Here is a 19,002-nt window from a genome sequence, read left to right as displayed (position 1 = left end):
TCCTCCAAGCGTCTAATGGTTCTTTGAGCTTCATGTAATTCACCAAGGATTGAAGCTTTGGAAGGAGAATTATTCTTGTATGATGCATCACTTGAAAATCCAGCCATTTGGAATTAAAAACAGCAAACACACAAAAACAGCAAACAAGTTAAGAAACAAAAAAAAATTAGCAAAAACAGTGAGTATGTCCAGCAAAATGTCGAAGTGAATTGAGGCAGAAAAAGAGGTCACTCTCAAAGAAATAATGTCCTTGCACCAATCTGATCTTGAGGTCTTGGAATCCTCAAATGAAAGATGTCAAAGCAAGCACACCAATCTCAAAGGCAACCACCACAAAACCAATGAAACAATAAAGACAAACAAGAAAAGGTATAAGCAAAGAAAGGTAATTGCAAAAGGAAAACTATATGTAAGACAAACTCAAAGAGTAAGGAATGAAAGACAATCAAGAAAATAAAGAACTCAATGAGAAAGTAGGCACACAAAAGAATACTTAAGGAAAAGCACTAGAGTAGATGAATAAAACAAAAAATTTAGCTACTGGAAAATATTTTTTTTTTATGCAAACTGTGCTTGATATTCACTGATTTAACTGGAATGATGTAGAGCGAACTGGATTATGAAATTTAAACCACAGAAACTTCAAGATGTTAACTCAATAATGGCACTGGAATCAATTAAAAACAGTAAGCCAATTAATTGAGATAAAGTTTTCAAAATTGCTGCCAGATTACCGTATTCTTTTCAGCAGAATTGTACACTTTTTTATTTTATTTATCATTTTTTGTGTACTTTGAATTTTTGAGTAATTCTTTTTTCTACTCTTTTCTAACACTTTGAATATCACAAATCCAGAATTTCAGAATTTTCCAGTGAGTAAATCAATTGTAATAAAGAAAAACAGTAAGCACTTTTTTTCAGAAACAGAGGAATCCTAATAGGAATGAAAAACAGAATTATGAACTAGCAAAGACATAATGGAAAATGATGTATAGGAACTTGTATAGGTCTAGAATACAAGTATGAACTCAATTCTAAAACAGAAAATGCACAAAGGATCAATATCAAATTCAGAAAATAATATGACACTAAAGCAAGAAACAACAAAAGCAATAAAAGTACTACTAGAAGTGATGACAAATATGGAAAAAACAAGACTAAGACAAAACTTGTATGGATTCAAAAAGGAAAATACTCAAACATATGATAGGCAAAAGAATTAAAACAGCAAGCAAACTCAAATAAGCCTAAAAACATAACCATAAATTGCAAGAAATTAAAAGAGCTCTTGAAATAAAGTGCTACACAACTCAACAATTAAACAAGAACACACCTAAACTCTTGATACCACATGATGTGATTCCAATAGCAAAGAAGAGAATGATTCTTGACATTCTTAGGAATCAACTTGAGTTGGACAATAGTTAGGCACTTTTTCTTAGAATTGGATCAATGTTCTAAGTCAAGAACTCACCAAAACTAGCACCAAATCCAAACTCATATGGAAGTTCCACATATTGTCAAATTGAACCACCAAAAAGAGATAAAAAGCAAAAGCACCGAATAGAATTGAATAAGAACAACTATGAACCGAACAAACTGAATTAAAAGGCAAGAAAACTGAAAAGGAGTGCTGGAAATTAAAAAGCACCGAACCAAACACAAAGAAGAAGAAGAAGAACAGCTGCTGGAAAAAGCAAATAACTGAACCAAAACTCAAGAACACAAGCCTAAAACATGAATAACAAAAGAGAAAGAAGAAAGGAGAGGAGAAAGCTCATGAAGATGGATGTATGGTTGGATGATCACGCCACTAGAAGGATGGATGCTCCTAGATGAGTGTGCAAGCCGCCACTTGAGGTAACCATGGAACCATCAAGATAAGACAAGAGAAGAAGGCTCAAAGCTCTCCAATGCTCTCTCAAAATTTGAGTATAGTTTCTCTAATTAAAATTCAAATCTGAATTTTACAAAGGGAGCACCTCTATTTATAGCCTAAGGTGCTGAAATGCAAGCTACATAAATTCAAAAATTCCCTCCTAAAAAAGTTCTAGAATCGGCGCCAATTACAAGGCATGAGGAAGGTGTGACCTCTTCCTTCACTTTGGCACCTCCTATTCTACTCCTACACCTATCTACTAACGTACCCCCCCTCCTAAAGCTCCTAATTAAATCCTACAAGATGCTATAACAAAAGAGGTTTCTAATGTTTCCCTCTAAGCACCTTCAACCAAAGAAATTACAAAAAGAGAAAATAATTGTCCCCTAGCTCCTAAAGCTTTGAACATGCTTCTTGTAAGCCTTTGAGGTGGGCTTTGACCTCCATGGGCGTCCTCCATTTGTGCCTCTACCTCTTCTTGATCTTTTTGATTGGCCTCCATGTCCACTTGAGCTTGATCTCCATCACAAGTGGAGCCCAAAATTATGAATGAAGCTCTACAAGACAGCAACTGGATCTTTGCTATGCAAGAATAGTTGAATCAGTTTACAAGAAATGAGGCATGGTCTCTAGTTTCAAGAACATCTGATATGAATATCATAGGTACTAAGTGGGTATACAGAAACAAGATGAATGAGCATTGGATAATCACAAGGAACAAAGAAAGGCTGGTGGCCAAAGGTTACATAACCAGGAAGAGGGAATCGATTATGATGAAACATATGCACCAGTGGCAAGACTTGAAGCTGTCAGACTTCTCCTAGCCTTCTTCTACATAAAAGGATTTAAACTATTTCAAATGGATGTCAAGAGTGCCTTCCTGAATGGTTACATAAATGAAGAGGTCTTTGTTTCACAACCCCCAAGTTTTGAGGATCACAAATTTCTTGATCGTGTATTCAAGCTCAAAAAGGCTCTATATGGACTTAAACAAGCTCCTAGACAATGGTATGAAAGATTTAGTGATTTCATACTGTCTCAGAGTTATAACCGTGGTACATCTGACAAGACATTGTTGATTAAGAAAAAGGATGAAGACATTATACTTGTGCAGGTATATATGGATGATATCATTTTCGATTCAACAAATGAAGGTATGTGAAGCATTTGTAGAGGTTATAAAGAGCGAATTTGAGATGTCTATGATGAGGGAGCTGAATTATTTCCGTAGTTTACAAGTCAAATAGCTAAAAGATGGGATCTTTATAAATCAAGCTAAATATTGCAAAGATTTGCTAAGAAAGTTTGAGATGGAACAGTGCAAGGCAATCAGCACACCCATTTCTACAAGTTGTCACCTTGATCAAGACCCTGCTGGAAAACCTGTTGATCAAACCAAATACTGAGGTTTAATCGGTTCTTTATTGTATCTAATAGCTAATAGACCTGATATCATGTTTGTTGTGTGTATATGTGCCATGTTCTAATCTGCTCCCAAGGAATCACAATTTTGTGCTGCTAAAAGGATTCTGAAATACTTACAAGGAACCAAAGAAGTTGGCTTATGGTATCCATGTAATGTATCCTTAAATTTAATTGCCTTATTCAGATTTTTCAAGTTGTAAAATAGATAGGAAAAGCACAAGTGGAACTTGTCATATGCTTGGGTTAAGCTAAATCTCTTGGCACTGCAAAAAAATGCGTGTGTTGCTCTTTCCACAGCAAAGGTAGAATACATTGCAATAGGAAGTTGTTGTTCTCAAACTTTATGGTTAAAACAACAACTAAGTGACTTGGTATTGTGTTAAGTAGAATACCTCTCTTATGTGATAACACTAGTGCCATTAACTTGACTAAAAAATCTGTTATGCATTATAGAACTAAGCATATTTAGATAAGACACTATTTTTTACGTGAACATATTGCTAATGGAAATTATGAAATTAACCTAATTGGAACTAAACTGCAACTAGTTTATCTTTTCACAAAATCTCTTGCTGAAGATAGGTTTAATTTTTTGCAAAACGAATTAGGCATAATAAGCATGAATTGTTCTCTGCAGTAAAATTATAACATATTAATCTATTTAACGTGTTGTTTTTTTGTTTCAGGATCACATGTATGACTAGGAAAGAAAAACAAATTCTTTTCTTTTGACCATTGACTAACATTAAGTTAAAGCAACACAAAAAATGACATCCTCATGACACAAAAGGAGGGGAGCCCGAGAGCAACCCAATAGTAACCATGGTATATTGAAAACTGGTTTGCTGGAGATATTGAAGCCATGACAACCTTCTTGCATGAAAGGAGCAGGAAGCAAATCAACGTTCCGAAGGTGTTAGAATTTTATTGGCTGAAAAGCGAAAATTTGGAAGAACCAAGAGTAGTGCTTAAACATCAAAGGCTGAAACATTTTTTGGAAATGACTGGAATATATATCTAGATTTGATAAAGGTTTTCTATACTAACCTTACTCTTGAAGGAAGAAATCTTGTCTCATATGTGAAGGGGGTCAAGCTGACCATTACAAATGAAGTTTGGAACAACATAGCTAGGATTAAATATTTTGGACTGGAGGTGAGCAGGAAACACAGCTGGGATTCAGGAATTCAACAAAATCCAGTTCTACAGAAGTTGTGTAAGCCATCTAGCTCAGCCTGTGAATCGGTTTCAAGCAGGTAATCTGAATTTAACCCCACGCATTTTGCCTATGTGATTGCATGGAAACTCACACCTCAAAGTAGTAACCATGTCGTCCTTCATGAAGAAGATTTAATTATACTTTATTGTATAATGAACATAATTAAAATTAATTGGGTCAGCATCATGGTAGAACATATACTAAAATCCAGAAGGCTCACAGATTATAAATTTTCATATGTTATTTTTGTCTCCAAATTAATTGATTGTTTTAAGGTTGACAACACTAATGAGAGAAATGAGACTATCAAGGCTATTAGTGAGATAAACAATGCAACTTTTACCAAGATGGATTTTCAAAAGGAGGAAAATGCATGGGTGTACAGAAGGAATGTTGCTTCAAGAATGGAACATGAAGCATCAAATCGAGGCTATGCAAATGAAGATGATGATGCTCCACATGCAGAAGATGAAGATGTGCCTTTCTCTTTCCTTGATCATTTCTTTAAATATGAAATCTGATAATCTGCAATAAAATGAATATGATGTTTTAAAAATTGAATTTGTTGTTTTAACTTTTGTTGGGTTAAATCATATACTGTTTTTCAAGATTCTGATAAGGTCTTTATCTTGTTTAAAATTAACTGTATCTGTAATTTTTTACTGAGTAATACAAGTGTTAAAATTCAAGTAAGCAATCTTGTTCAGGATCCTTACCTTTTTTAAATTGCTTTCAAATGGTTTTGAAAATTGTTTTCTAGAATTAAGGTCTACACTTGATGTCTTTGTTACTAATCATTTCAATTTGCGTGTGTTTAGAATTGTTAAGTTAGAAATTAAATTTGTTGTTTCTAAACCAATCTGTTGTATTTCTGAAACTACTACTTGGAATCAGAAAATAAATTTGTTTTTCTCTAAAACAATATGTTCTTTTCTGTCAGGATTTCTTAAAACAGTTTTCCCAATAAGTCCAATTCACCTCCCCCCCTCCGTTGAACTTAGACATTAATAAACCCAACAGTGGGGACAGACTTGTTCAGATAGAACTCACCCTCAGTTTCTTGGGTGTGGATTGCCCTTGGCTCCTCAATAGTTCTAGGGCCAGTAGGGTGGATGAAGGACTTCCCAGCTAGATTGCTTGGTCCCACAAATGGACCTCCTTCCATCCACTTCCTTTTCATCTCCTCATTCTATCTCCGGAGAGCAAGAATCTCTTTTTCACTCTTCCGTTGCATCTTCTCAATCCTTCTTTTTATCTCAGTCATCTCTCTCTACAGAGACATCAAGAGCGTCATCTACTCAGCATCAGACATCTTCTCGTTCACCATGCTTCTAATCGACACCTTTTACTTTCTTCTTCATTCTGGTTCTCTCGGCCCCACAATGAGCGTCAATTGTTCTCGAACAAGGTTAGAACCAAGAGAACGATTTGAACTACTCCTTCGGTCGGTCGGTCGGTCTGCACCTCACTCCCTTTTCTCGGCTGAACTCTCACACTCACTCTTCCACTCCTCATCCTAGCTAACTGTTGGCTCGGATGGTACCTGCAAAAGGTACTCTGATACTCAAGTTAGACTCCAGTATTTAGTACTTAGTATTTATGATTAGATGATTGTGTACCTTATCATTTGGGATCTATTCTAATTTATACAATTATTGTGGGTCCATGGTCATTAATGGGCCTAATAAAAGGAGATTAACAAGCGTTGGATTATTAATCAGCTCGTCGTTGGTCATGTTAGTCAGTTTGGATCGGATGCCAAGTCCTCGTGCGGACCGGTACAGAAATTAAAATACAAATTACATTTAACTAAAAAATATGAAAATATAAATAAAAAATGAAATCTTTGATATTAAAAAAGCACCTGACTTGAAAACAATAAAAAATAACAAAAAGCGTTCAAGGAAACGACAATTATTTATTCACACTAATTTAAATTCAATGGAGGAAAATATTTAGGTGAAAAAACAGTCATGTGTTATTTGAAGTATAAGTAGCCCAAATTCGAATGAGAATGATATAAATTTACCATCTTACAATTTATATCATTCATTTTATCGGTACTCGAAATTTTAATTTTATAAGAGTGGTAAAATGTAATTAAATTTAATGAAAAATTAAAATTTATAAATTTAGTGGTTATCTGTATATTTTACCCTCCTAGTTTTCTTTAACTTTTGTTTTAACTCTCCAATAAAACATTAGCAGGTTTTGTTCCTTTTTCTTTTGCACTTTCGTTTTTTTCTGTACTAAAGAAGAAACCGTGTTCGAGATTACACATTCACTAAATTAGAATATTACATTGAATTTTATATTATATAAGTGGTGGAAATTTCTTAATAAAGTGTCAAGTGAATAGACACGCAGTGGTCTTTCGCTAACAAACAACGTTCTCCTTACCTTCCATGCAATTCTAACCTAACACTCATGATAAGTCTTCGCGACTTCATTCACTTCTGTTCCCTGTCACTACAAATCATGGCTTCCACTACCAACACTATCTTTCGTGTTTCCTAGCAACTACCTCACTCACCAATCAACGTAATAACTATGACCATGACCATCTTCACTTTCTTCCCTTTTTTCTCTCACTGCAAACCATGACCATCTTCACTTCCTTAACACTTTTCTTCTTGCTTCTACACTTATCCGTACACCTTCTGGCTTACATCCCGGAGGAAATATTCACCATCAGTTGCGGCACCACCGGCAAATCATCCGACGGTCAAAAGTACTTATCTTTCCAAGACGGCACCGTTTCAGAGAAGGCAACAACACAGCCTCCTTCCACCAATGAAATCCCCTATTCCACTGCACGCTTGTCCCGTTCCCAATTCAACTACTCCTTCCCCGTCTCCTCAGGCCCTAAATTCCTTCGCCTCTTCTTCTACCCTGCCGACTACCCTAACTTTCCCCGCAACCAAGCTTCTTTCACCCTTCAATCCAACCAATTCACTCTCCTCAACGTTTTCAACGCCTCTCTTAACGCCGACGCTCAAGCCACCACCACTATCTTCAGAGAATACGTGGTCAACGTCAACGACGGTGAGAGGCTTATCCTCACCTTCACTCCCTCCAATCCAAACTCCTACGCTTTCATCAATGGAATCGAGGTGCTTTCCATGCCAACTTATTTATATTACACCCGACCAAATGAGATAGGCTTCACGCAAGTCGGAACCACCACGCTCTACAGCGTTGGAACTAGCTATGCGCTCCAGACTGAATATAGAATCAAATCTGGGGGCCAAGAAATCCCGCCACAAAACGACACCGGTTTGTTCAGGGATTGGACTGACGAAGATGCTTATTTTATTAAAGAAAATCCAAAGAATGATGATTTACCAGGTGACTGGAGTGGTAAGCTGATAACCGTGAATCCTGATTACGTGGCACCGAAGGAACTGTTCAGAACAGCGCGTAGCCAGGGCACAAACGGCACTCTGAACAAAATCAGCAACCTCACTTGGGTGTTCCCCGTTGATTGTGGTTTCACTTACGTTCTCAGGCTCCACTTTTGCGAGCTTGATCCTCTTATTAATGACATCGGTGACAGGCGATTCTTTATTTACATAAACAGCCAGTGGGCCGAAGAACGTGCAGATGTAATGAAATGGAATCAGAAACGAAAAGGTCTAGCTGTGCACAAAAACTACGTCGTTTTGATTGCCAATAATGGTTCTCAAAAAACGTTTAATCTCTTGCTTCAAATGCACCCTGACGAAAATAGTGCGTATAAAAGATACAACAGTGCCTTCCTAAATGGCCTCGAGATCTTCAAAATCAGCGAAGCCGGCTCAAACAACCTCGCCGGACCCAACCTGGACCCGGTTCAGACACCACAGAAAAAAAATCCCGACCAAAACGGAAAGACTAGTAGCGGAATTGCAACGACAATTATTGGCGTCGTAGCAGCGGTGGTGTGCGGCGTCGTTTTGATCTCGCTGATCAATTTCCTTTTTGTCTTTTTCCGTCGCAAGAGAACCACAAAGCCAAGTCAAAAATGCAGCAAGAATAACAAATCCAAGTTAAAAATGCAGCAGAAATCCTCCGTGCCGACAGATCTTTGCCGTCGCTTCTCCCTCGACGAGATGAGAACGGCCACCCAAAACTTCGACGAAGTCTTCATCGTCGGCACCGGGGGATTCGGCCACGTGTACAAGGGCTACATTGACGGCGGTTCTACCCCGGTCGCCATCAAGCGCCTTAAACCGGATTCGCAGCAGGGCGGTCGCGAGTTCCTGAACGAAATCAGGATGCTCTCACAGCTACGCCACCGCAATATCGTGTCCCTCATCGGCTACTGCAACGATAATAGGGAAATGATCTTGGTCTACGATTTCATGACACGTGGCAACCTCCGTGACCATCTGTACAACACGGACAACCCCGCTATCTCGTGGAAGCAGCAGCTGCAGATATGCATCGAGGCGGCGCGTGGACTGCACTATCTCCACACAGGCGCGAAGCACATGATCATCCACCGGGACGTGAAAAGCACGAACATCTTGTTGGATGATAAGTGGGAGGCCAAGGTTTCGGACTTCGGGCTTTCCAGGCTTGGGCCAATTGGAACTTCGAAGGCCCACGTCAGCACCGATGTGAGAGGCAGCTTTGGGTATTTGGATCCGGAGTATTATAAACGCTACCGATTGACGGAGAAGTCTGACGTGTACTCTTTGGGGGTTGTGCTGTTTGAGATACTGTGTGGTCGTCCACCTTTGATTCACACTGCAGAGACGAAACAGGTGTCGCTTGCTAATTGGGTGAGACATTGTTACGAAAGTGGGAGCATAGCAGAGATTGTGGAGCCCACGTTGAAGAAGAAGATTGCAGAAGAGTGTTTGAAGAAGTTTTGTGAGATTGGGGTGAGTTGTTTGTCGGAAGATGGATCGCTGAGGCCGTCCATGAAGGATGTGGCTGGGATGCTGGAGTTTACGCTGCAGCTACAAGAAAGTGCAGAGCAACGTGAAAATGTTGCTACTATTAACGGAGAAGTAGTGTGACCAGTGTCAACAAGCAAAGAAAGAATAAAAACCGTCACAAGGAAACAATTCTATGGGAATATCGAATGGGATCAAGATAATTTCTTTATATTTCGGTAGAATTTTTTAAATTGAAAAAATAAGTATATTTTTAAAGGATTAACTTTTATAATTCTCTCTAAAACTAGAAAAACAATTATGTACAAATTTAAAACCTTTTAAATTTGATGTAGGGTTAAATAAATGTGTTTATTTTTCTAAATATTCAAAATTTAGATTTAGTATTTTTTTAAAATTTATCTGACACTAAATATTATTATTATTATTGTTAGCTTTTAGTTTTCTTAATTTTAAAACGTATCACTTTTAGTATTTTAAATGACTTAGATGATGTCCATTACGATTTTGATTGAGATCTATTTCTCATTACACTCAGAATATGCACGCGAGATTTGTATACCTTATTACAATTCTGACTGGAATTGTAAATCAAAGAGTGAGGATTCTACATTTCATGATCTTAATTTTCATCGCAATAGAGATATGCACGTGAAGTTTGTATACCTCATTACGATTCTGATCAGGATTGTAATCTTCATCATTATCAAGACATGTAAATGATGTTTGTACATCTCATTATAGCTCTGATTGGGATTTTAATGCTCATCATGGTCAGGACATACACATGAGGTTTGTAAACCTCGTTACGGCTCTAAACGGGATTGTAATCCTCATTAGGTTGGGACATGCATGTGTGGTTACACATTCCATTATGCTGTGATAGAGAATTTAATTCCTTTTTCTGAGAATTCATCCACGAAGTCTTCAACCAACACACATCATGCCCTAATAAAGAGGTACCCCTTAATTACATTATTCCTTGAAGCTCCGGTGGAAGACGATTATGAATCATTAGAGGTCCTTATAGTGTCGAGCAGTGCTAATGATTGTCAATGGATATTGGACTTTGACAATTTGTTTCATATGACACCAAGTCGTATATGGTTCTAATAGTTTTCAGAACTTGAAGGAGAGTCTGTTTTCCCTTGTGATAACAAGTCTTGTAAGATAAATGGAATTGGAACAATGAAGTTTTTTCTTCATGATGGAACTGATAAGATTTTTGGAGAAGTTAGGTATATACCTAGCTTGAAGAAAAATATTATATCCCTTGGTGAAGCTGAAAAGAAGGGATATGTTTTTAAAGGTAAAAAAGGGCTTCTAAAGGTGTTGAGAGAGTCCATGGTGGTCATGAAGGGTGAGATGAAGAATGGCATGTACGCCTTGGATGGTTTCTAGGTCAACTTCTATTGAAAGTAGCGTAGGTTCCAAAACTGAGTTATGGAACAAAAGGTTAGGTAATGTAAGTGAAAATGAGCTTGTGGAGATGAACAAATAAGGCTTGTTTGGAAGTGATAGAATTAAGCAGTTAGGATTTTGTGAACACTATGTTCAAGGAAAAAGCCTGCAGAATTCAGTTTAACATGGGTTAACAAAGAACGAAGGAATCCTTTATTATATTCATACTGGTCTATGGGGATAGATCTCCTACTCCATCACACTCATGTGTCAGGTATTTCCTATTAATAGTTTATGACTTTTCAAAGAAGTTGTGCGTCTACCCTAAGAAGACCAAGGATAAAGCATTTGAAATTTCAAGAACTGGAAGAGTCAAGTCGAAAATCAGATTGGTAAGACGATTAAACGTTTCAAAACTGATAATGGCTTGGAGTTCTGCTCAAAATTGCTTAAAAGGTTTTGCAGAGAGCATGGTATAATAAGACACTTGATAATTACAGGAACACCTCAACATAATGGTCTAGCATAGAGATTCAATAGGACCATTCTGAAATGAGTAAGGTGTATGATGTTTTATGATGAGTTCCAAACAATTTTCGGGATGAGGCTACTGCTACTACATTTTATTTGATCAATAGATGTCCTTCAACGACTCTACAGATGAAGACTCGTGAGGAAGTTTGGACTGGTCGTTCTCCTAACCTTGATCCTAATATGTTGCCTATGCATATATTGGGTAAAGTAAACTATACGTTCGTGTTGTTAAATGTATGTTGATAAGTGTCATATTTAAGTAATATTTCATATTAAAAGTTAGATACTTGTGGATTTTTATTGATAAAATAGTTATAATTGAAACCCTAATTTAGGAATTTAAACCTTTTTACATATTTTATGATTATAAGATGAATGAGAACAATTTATTCCAAAGTTTGTATTAATTTCAAGATTCTAGGGGAAAATGGAGATGAAAGGGCTAAAGAAGAATAAACAAGATAAAAAGGAAAAGTTGGAACGTTGGAAACTTGCTCAAAACTCGCCCAAGCAAGATCTCTCCATAGGAACTCACCCAAGCTTTTCATGCTTGCAATAGCCAACATGAGTAACTAATTCCTTTATTTGGGATTGAGAATAATATGTTCAAACTCTTATGTATTGAGGTGATATTTATCTATAATATTGAGCTCTTGATTAATGATCGATATATCATTTTATTCTCAAAGCTTGAATTATTCATGATTTTGATACTTAGATTTGACCGGAAAGTACTTTTAAGGATCTGACCTAAATGATAATGTTTAACATATTTGAATGGTAGGAATATATTTGAAATGTTGGTAGCTTTATAACATTTGTTCGTACTGATAATGAGTTTTTATAAATATATGAGGAGTCAATATTAAGGGGACTCTCTTAATAATTTTGTATGCGAGGAATCGATGTGAATTATTTTTATATATGCATCAATATCAATCAAGGTTGAATATTATAATCTTTTGAAAAATACATAAGAGTGAGAAGAATGAACTCCAATTCCAATTTTCCCAATTGACTCATACAAAGCTTTTACTTTGCTTTATTTACATTCTTACAAATTCATCTTACACATCAAACATTTTCTAACAAACTTTTACATATTGTTTACTATTTAGTGAATATTATACTTGACAATTGAATTGTTCCTCGTGGGTTCGATATTAGTCTTTAGGGACAAATTTATTACTTCTGACACTGTACACTTGCCATAAAATAGAGTCATCACATGTTCCTTGGATACCCAGAAGGAGTGAAGGGGTGTTGTCTATTGTGTTTAGAGCCAAGATTCAAGAAATGTTTCATCACCAAAGATGTTGTCTTTAAAGAAACTAAAATGACTTATAAATCTTAAGTTTCTAAGTGTAAGCCTATTAAAGCAAGAGTGTTGGGAAGGATAACATTGAGGTGAGTCCAAAAGACTAGACGAATTTGAAGCCATTAGATCGTCTTATAAGTCTAAAGATGAAAGACGTCTGGCTAATGCGTCGGAAGATGATAGACGTACTATTTTGTCTGATGATGAGTACAAAATAGCCAAACAAGGAACCATGAGAAGAGGTATGTTTTTGCATAACTTATTGCTTATTCTTAGGTAACGGCTAGTGAGGTATTAGAAGATAAACCTTCTACTTTGCCTTAGCAAGTAAGGAGAATACTTGATGGTTAAATGCCATGAATGAGGAGATGAAGTCACTTCATCTAAACACTACTTGAACTGCGTAGACATGGAGGTTCTAAGTTGGTCAGTTGTAAATTGATTTTCAAAAGAAAAGATGATGCTTCAGGAACTAATTAGCCAAGATTCAAGGTGAGGCTAGTTCCTAGAGGTTTTACACAGAGAGAATGAATTAATTACAATGATGTGTTCTTTCATGTGGTAAAACATAGATCCATAAGGATATTGTTATCCATGGTTGTTGAGTTTAACCTTAAACTGGAATAGATGAACGTCAAGACTGCTTTACTTTATGGAGACTTAGACGAAACCATCTACGTGAAGCAAGTCAAAATGGTTTAAGATAGAGGGAAAGAAAGATTATGTTTGTAAGAAATAGATCTTTGTATAGTCTGAAAAATCTCTAAGACAATGGAAGAAACGATTTGATGAGTTTATTGCCAGAATTGGTTTTGAACGTAGTAAGTATGACACTTGTGTCTACTTCAAGTTCTTAGCAGATGGTCTATTCATTATATTGTTGTTGTATGTAGATGATATTCTAATACCAAGCAATAGTAAACTCAAGGTGATAAATGTTATATCTGAACTAAATAATGAGTTTGAGATGAAGGACTTAAGGGATGCTAGAAAGATATTGGGGATTGAGATCTCTATACGAAGAGAATTGAAGCGTCTGTAATTCTCTCAGGAGACCTACCTTAAAAAAATTCTTAACAAGTTTGACATGACAAACTTGAAACCTATTTTTACACTGCTGATTACAAATTAAGTGATAAACAATCTCCTAAGACGGTGAAGGAATAGTATTATATGAATGATATTCCATATGCAAATTTGATTACTTCACTGATATATGCAATGATCTATACACGTCCTGATCCTGCCGGCAACTCAAACGTGGAGGAATCGCTTCGTGGCACTCTCTGCCCTGTCTTCGCGACTGCGTCTCCTGAAGAATCACCCTCTGAACTTTCTTTCAGATGTCTTCAAATGTGACCTGCAAAACACACAGACGGCGCCTCTAGCGGCCGTTTGCACTCCGACGATCAAGTTAGTCCAACAGAACCACCAGAAACTGGAAACTAGTAGTGTGGGTGTGAGAAAAAACTTGCACTCTGTTTTTCGTCTATCTTTTTTTCTCCCTCTGCTCTCACTCTGATTCTGCCTTTTATCTCTCTTTCCCTGCTTCTGGGCATAACAGAATTCTGTTATGCTTTTCTGGCATGTGTCAGAACCCTGTCATGCTTTTCAGAGAAAGCGTACCTTCAGAATCAGCGATGGGGAGCGTGAGAGTCTGCGCATGTCTGCGCTTGGCTGCGCCTGTCTGTACCTTTAGCGGTACGGAGTGCTCTTTTGTCTGGGCCGCACCCCTCTCAGATGATGACACGTGGAGGCCTGCAACTCACATCTAACCACACACGTGTCACTTACTGGAAGGGCTCTAGCGCCTCTCTTTGTCTGCCTAAGTTACGCCCTTGCGGAGTAACTTAGGATGCTTCTCTTATCTGGGTAAATTGCATACTCTTAGGAGAACGTCGGGTGTGGCTGGTCTAGGCGCACTCACCAAACGTTACTCTCTGCGTAGGCGACTTACCCTTCAGGATGACACGCACGTAATGGGTTGAGGGAATCACCAATCACTGACTGGCTTACTAGTTCCCTCAGGCCACTCTCGTACATGATTCCTTGAGGTGTGCTCATGCGAGATCCATGCGTAACGCTCTCGCTGGGAACCTTAGTCCCAGTTTAACTGCGTGTAACACGAGACCCCGATGACAGTACACCCGATGACTGATCAGTGTTTATTCGCTACTCGCGCTCTGCCTCCAGGCGCGAGTCTGGGAACTGGTCTGCTGGTGGTCACTTGGCTACTGACCACCGATCACCATTCTGGGTGATCTATCCCCCGACCTCTCTGCCGCCTGATCTTTCGGTGGTAACTTGGTTACTGACCACCGATCACCTCTCTTGGCGATCGTCCCCCTACCTCTCTGCCACCTGGTCCACGTGTCACCCTGCGAGTGGTCCACGTGGTTCTCTGATGCTGACGTCATCGACTACCGATGACCAATCGGATCACAAGCCCCCCAGTCTCGAGTCGAGAACTCGTTCTCAGCGAAGAGACTAAGTGGTCGTGCCTTCAGTCCACGTGGCAAGTGGGGCCGCCTCACGTGCCACCTCACGTGCTGCTTCTTTAACGTTTGGACTCCCTCTCTTAATCTCGCGACACGTGGCGCCATTGACGGCCAGCGTTGTGCGTCGCTAGCGCTTCTTTCATTCAAATTGGCGCGCCCTTCCACTGTTCCTTCATCTTCTTCATTCGACTCCCAGACTCTCTGCGAACTTCTCTTCTGCGCACCCATCTTTCTTCAAATTCTCTGCTTCCCAATCTCTTGCGATCATTCAAAGGTATGGTTTTTCTTTTCCCTGGCCCCTTTTTGGTCATCTTTACCGATTGCATTTATCATTCTAGTTATCATGCATCCATCTTCCCTGTTTTTCTTCTTCTCAACCCGCGCTAGGGTTTTTCTCGTGTTTCCGCCTTGACTTCTGCCTCCCCTTCTTTCTCCTTTACCTGGGCATTTCTTTCTCATTTCCTCTCTCTGTTTTTCACCGAACCATCCATCACTCTCTCCCTTTCTATTTCTGACCCTTCGTTTTCCTCCATTGCAGCTATCTCTCGATGGCTCGCTTGAAGCAGACCGCTCGTGTCATTGCCTCTTCTTCTGGTGCACAGCCCTCCGCGAGTGCACCAGCTTCGCCACCGCCTGTTGTCACCTCATTCCATGACAACGCCAAGGTCTATGACTGGGCCCCTCTGGCGTTGCTATCTGAAACGTCCATCTTGCTACCTGAGGACCATCTTAACTCACTCCTGAGCCACGACCCGGACGAACCCTCATGTTCCATAGACAGGGAAAACGACTTCCACATCCGAGTCCGCATCCCTCCCCGAGGGATGCCCATTTGCGCTGACGACAGGGCCACCAATGGGGTGCCCTTCGTTTTTGTTTACTCCGCGATCTTCAAAAGGTTGAAGCTGCGACTCCCCTTCACCTTCTTCGAGAAAGAGCTGATGATGGAGTTGAACGTCGCGCCCTGCCAACTCCACCCCAACGCCTGGGCCTTCATCCGGGCGTTTCAGATCCTGTGTAACCACTTTGGGCACAACGCCTCGGTGGAGGTGTTCCTTTACTTCTTTGAGGCGAAGAAACCAGGGGATAGGTTTTGGGTCAGCCTAAACGGGGTTGCTGGACGGGTGCTTCTGGGCCTGCACCAGCAGTCCTTCAAAGACTGGAAGGGCAGATTTTACATGATATCCGCCACCCCACAAAGTCCTCATCTGCTCGAGGGGTACCCCCTCTACTGGGTTCCCCAGGTTGCATTTAAAAAACCCAAGGACCTCGAGACCATGGCCCCCTACGAGCGCGAGCTGTGTGGGCTGCTCCTGGGGGCTAAGTTTGACTCCGCTCGCCTCATCAAGGATGAGTTTGATGTGGCTTCTCTGAAAAAATATATAGGTAGTTCTTTCTCTGCCGCCCCTCAGGACACTTATACCTCCTCATGCATGCTCTCATACATTTCACCTTGCTTGCGTCTCTTAGCTGTCTAATTTTCCCCTTTCTTGCCTATGCAGATTCAATGTCAGGGAAAGATAGGAGGTTGGCGGTGTTAGAGCTTGCTAAACATCGAGCGACCAAAGGGATTGGCTCCTCCTCTTCCACCACTGAGCCAATTGAAGCCCCTCCACTCTCGGTCGCGCCAGCTGAAGGCCCCGAGCAAGGGAAGAAAAGGAAAAGACTGGTGAAGGCTTCTTCGCTTGTACCTGTTGCTGCTGCTGCCTCAGTGGAAGAGGAAAGCTCTGGCTCCCCCCTCATTCACCGCCAGAGGAAGAGGCCAGTGGTCGAGGGGGTCTCGTCTCTTCAGCCTGGAGAGATCGAGGTGGTGGAGGTAGAGGAAGGTTCACCACCTCCCTCTCCCTCTACTCAACCTGCCCGAGAGCCCGCATGCCCACCTTCTCCTTGCCAACAATTGCCCCCAATCTCTCAACCGCCAACTTCCCCCCCAGCAGGCCAATCACCTGGTCCATCCGCTCACCCTGCTGGGGGTGCTTCTGCTCAAAACGAGGGTGCCCCGACTCCTCTACCAATCTCCACCGCAAATGCTGAACATGGTGGGTCCGACTCACGCCCAAGCAACTCTGGGGCCAACCATGAGAACTTCAGCAGAGTTATCTCCATGGTGCGACAGCACATCAGCAACGGGGAGCTCGTCGACTGGAGCGGGGAGGAGATAGATGCACACCTTGCCAAGCAGGTGGTGCTCTCGCTGGAGTTCTCCACCCAGCATCGCAAGCAGAAAGCCCTGGAGAAAAGGGTGAAGGAACTTGAGCACGACAAGGAGTCGCTGCAAAGTGACCTTGAAGCCGCTCAGGGGTCTGTTGAGCTGATGCGAGGCATGGTGGAGAAGGCCAGGAAGGAGTATTTGGTGCAGGTCCAGGAGACCATCAAGATGGAGATCTTGATGGGGCAGACTGTTGGTCCTCTGGACTGCAAGGTGGTAGAGCTACAGGCTGAGAATTCTTCCTTGCGCGAACGGAGTCAGATGGTGGAGGAGTTACAGGCTGAGAACGCCTCCCTACGTCAACAAGATTCTCAGCGGGTGGAGATGCTCAAGGCCGCCAAAGAGGCAACTGCTGCTGCTGAAAGGAAGCTTGAGGAGGCAGTGGGTAAGCTGTCTGAAGCTGCCTCCTCCCTTGCTGCCCTCACCACGCAGAGGGATGCTGCGGAGGCTTCGAGGCAAAGTCTGGAGGCGGAGAAAGAGGACTTGATGAATGTGGGCGCTGATTCCCTCATTGATGGATTCGAGCTGGCGCTCGAGCAAGTCCGCTGCGTCCTCCCAGAACTGGACCTTTCACAATTCAGCATTCATCACTCAGTGGTAGATGGAAAACTTAGGCCTCCTACTCCCTGAATCTCTTCCCTTTTGTGAATTTGACTTCTCTGTACAAAGCTTCATTCTGTAACCTTACGTTTCTGCACCATTCAACTCATTGTAACTGACAATTGTATGAATATCTCTGGTGATATACCTTGATTTTAACTGCTCAATTTCTCTTTGTATTTTCTTTGAACTTCACTTGTCTCTATGTGCGCGACTGATTGTTAGCTAGTTTAGGTTCAGCGCGATCTTGGGCTTTACCTTTCCTTTCGCACACGACTAAGCGTTAACCAGCTCAGGCTTAGCGCGATCTGCTTCTCTTACTCTTTGCGCGCGACTAAGTGTTAACCAGCTTAGGCTTAGCGCGATCTGCTTCTCTTACTCTTTGCGCGCGACTAAGTGTTAACCAGCTTAGGCTTAGCGCGATCTGCTTCTCTTACTCTTTGCGCACGACTAAGTGTTAACCAGCTTAGGCTTAGCGCGATCTGCTTCTCTGTCGCTCTAGCGCTAAGTGCATAAAGGACTTTGACATCGATCGCTCAAAGTGATGCCTCGTCTTGGGGAAAGAAAAGTGTTTCTCGTTAACCCCTTTTACTTTCCCCAAGGTCACCCTTTGGCGGGTTGAGTCGCTCGATCCCTGTCTCACTCCTGGGGTGAGAAAGGTTTCTGACTAAGAGTCTTACTGGGCCAATGTTGGTGTATGCCAAGTGGGTAAGGACGTTTTGTCAAAACCTTTCCTTTCCCCCCCTTGGTCTTACTAGCACCCCTGGCTTTTCAAACCTTTAACTGCTTGCACTCACACCTGGGGTGAGGAAGACTTAGATCGGTGCCAGTACTTGCGCCTAGGGCAAGTAGGGCCTAACCAATCACCTGCACTTGCACCTGGGGCAAGGAGGATTTTAACTTAAATACTTGAGCACACTTGACATGCTGGAAATTTTCTTTAATTGGGTGGCCTCGTTAAAAACCCTCCTTAGGGAAAAGAGTGCCCCCTTGTCTGTTCAGCTGTTTCCACCACATACAAACATGTGTCTTTTAG

The 19,002-nt window shown here is 40.8% G+C and overlaps 2 protein-coding genes across 2 annotated transcripts; both read left to right on the top strand.

Moving 5' to 3' along the window:
- Nucleotides 1–6,977: 6,977 nt before the first annotated feature.
- LOC137836999 (receptor-like protein kinase FERONIA) lies at nt 6,978–9,789 on the top strand. Its single transcript, XM_068645810.1, has one exon. The coding sequence runs from the start codon at nt 7,124–7,126 to the stop codon at nt 9,527–9,529; it is 2,406 nt and encodes an 801-aa protein (XP_068501911.1). The 5' UTR covers nt 6,978–7,123; the 3' UTR covers nt 9,530–9,789.
- A 7,691-nt stretch (nt 9,790–17,480) lies between these two features.
- LOC137836676 (uncharacterized) lies at nt 17,481–17,996 on the top strand. The gene has a single exon (XM_068645365.1). It carries the CDS (start codon nt 17,481–17,483, stop codon nt 17,994–17,996), a length of 516 nt encoding a protein of 171 aa, XP_068501466.1.
- The last annotated feature ends 1,006 nt before the right edge of the window (nt 17,997–19,002 follow it).

This window comes from Phaseolus vulgaris, chromosome 4, assembly GCF_000499845.2.
Source record: "Phaseolus vulgaris cultivar G19833 chromosome 4, P. vulgaris v2.0, whole genome shotgun sequence".
NCBI lineage: Eukaryota > Viridiplantae > Streptophyta > Magnoliopsida > Fabales > Fabaceae > Phaseolus > Phaseolus vulgaris.
The sequence above is the reverse complement of the archived record's forward strand: the minus strand, read 5'-3'. Positions and strand labels throughout refer to the sequence as shown.

Coding starts and splice junctions, on each gene's coding strand:
- LOC137836999 (XM_068645810.1), top strand. CDS start 7,124: ATGACCATCTTCACTTCCTTAACACTTTTCTTCTTGCTTCTACACTTA.
- LOC137836676 (XM_068645365.1), top strand. CDS start 17,481: ATGGTGGAGAAGGCCAGGAAGGAGTATTTGGTGCAGGTCCAGGAGACC.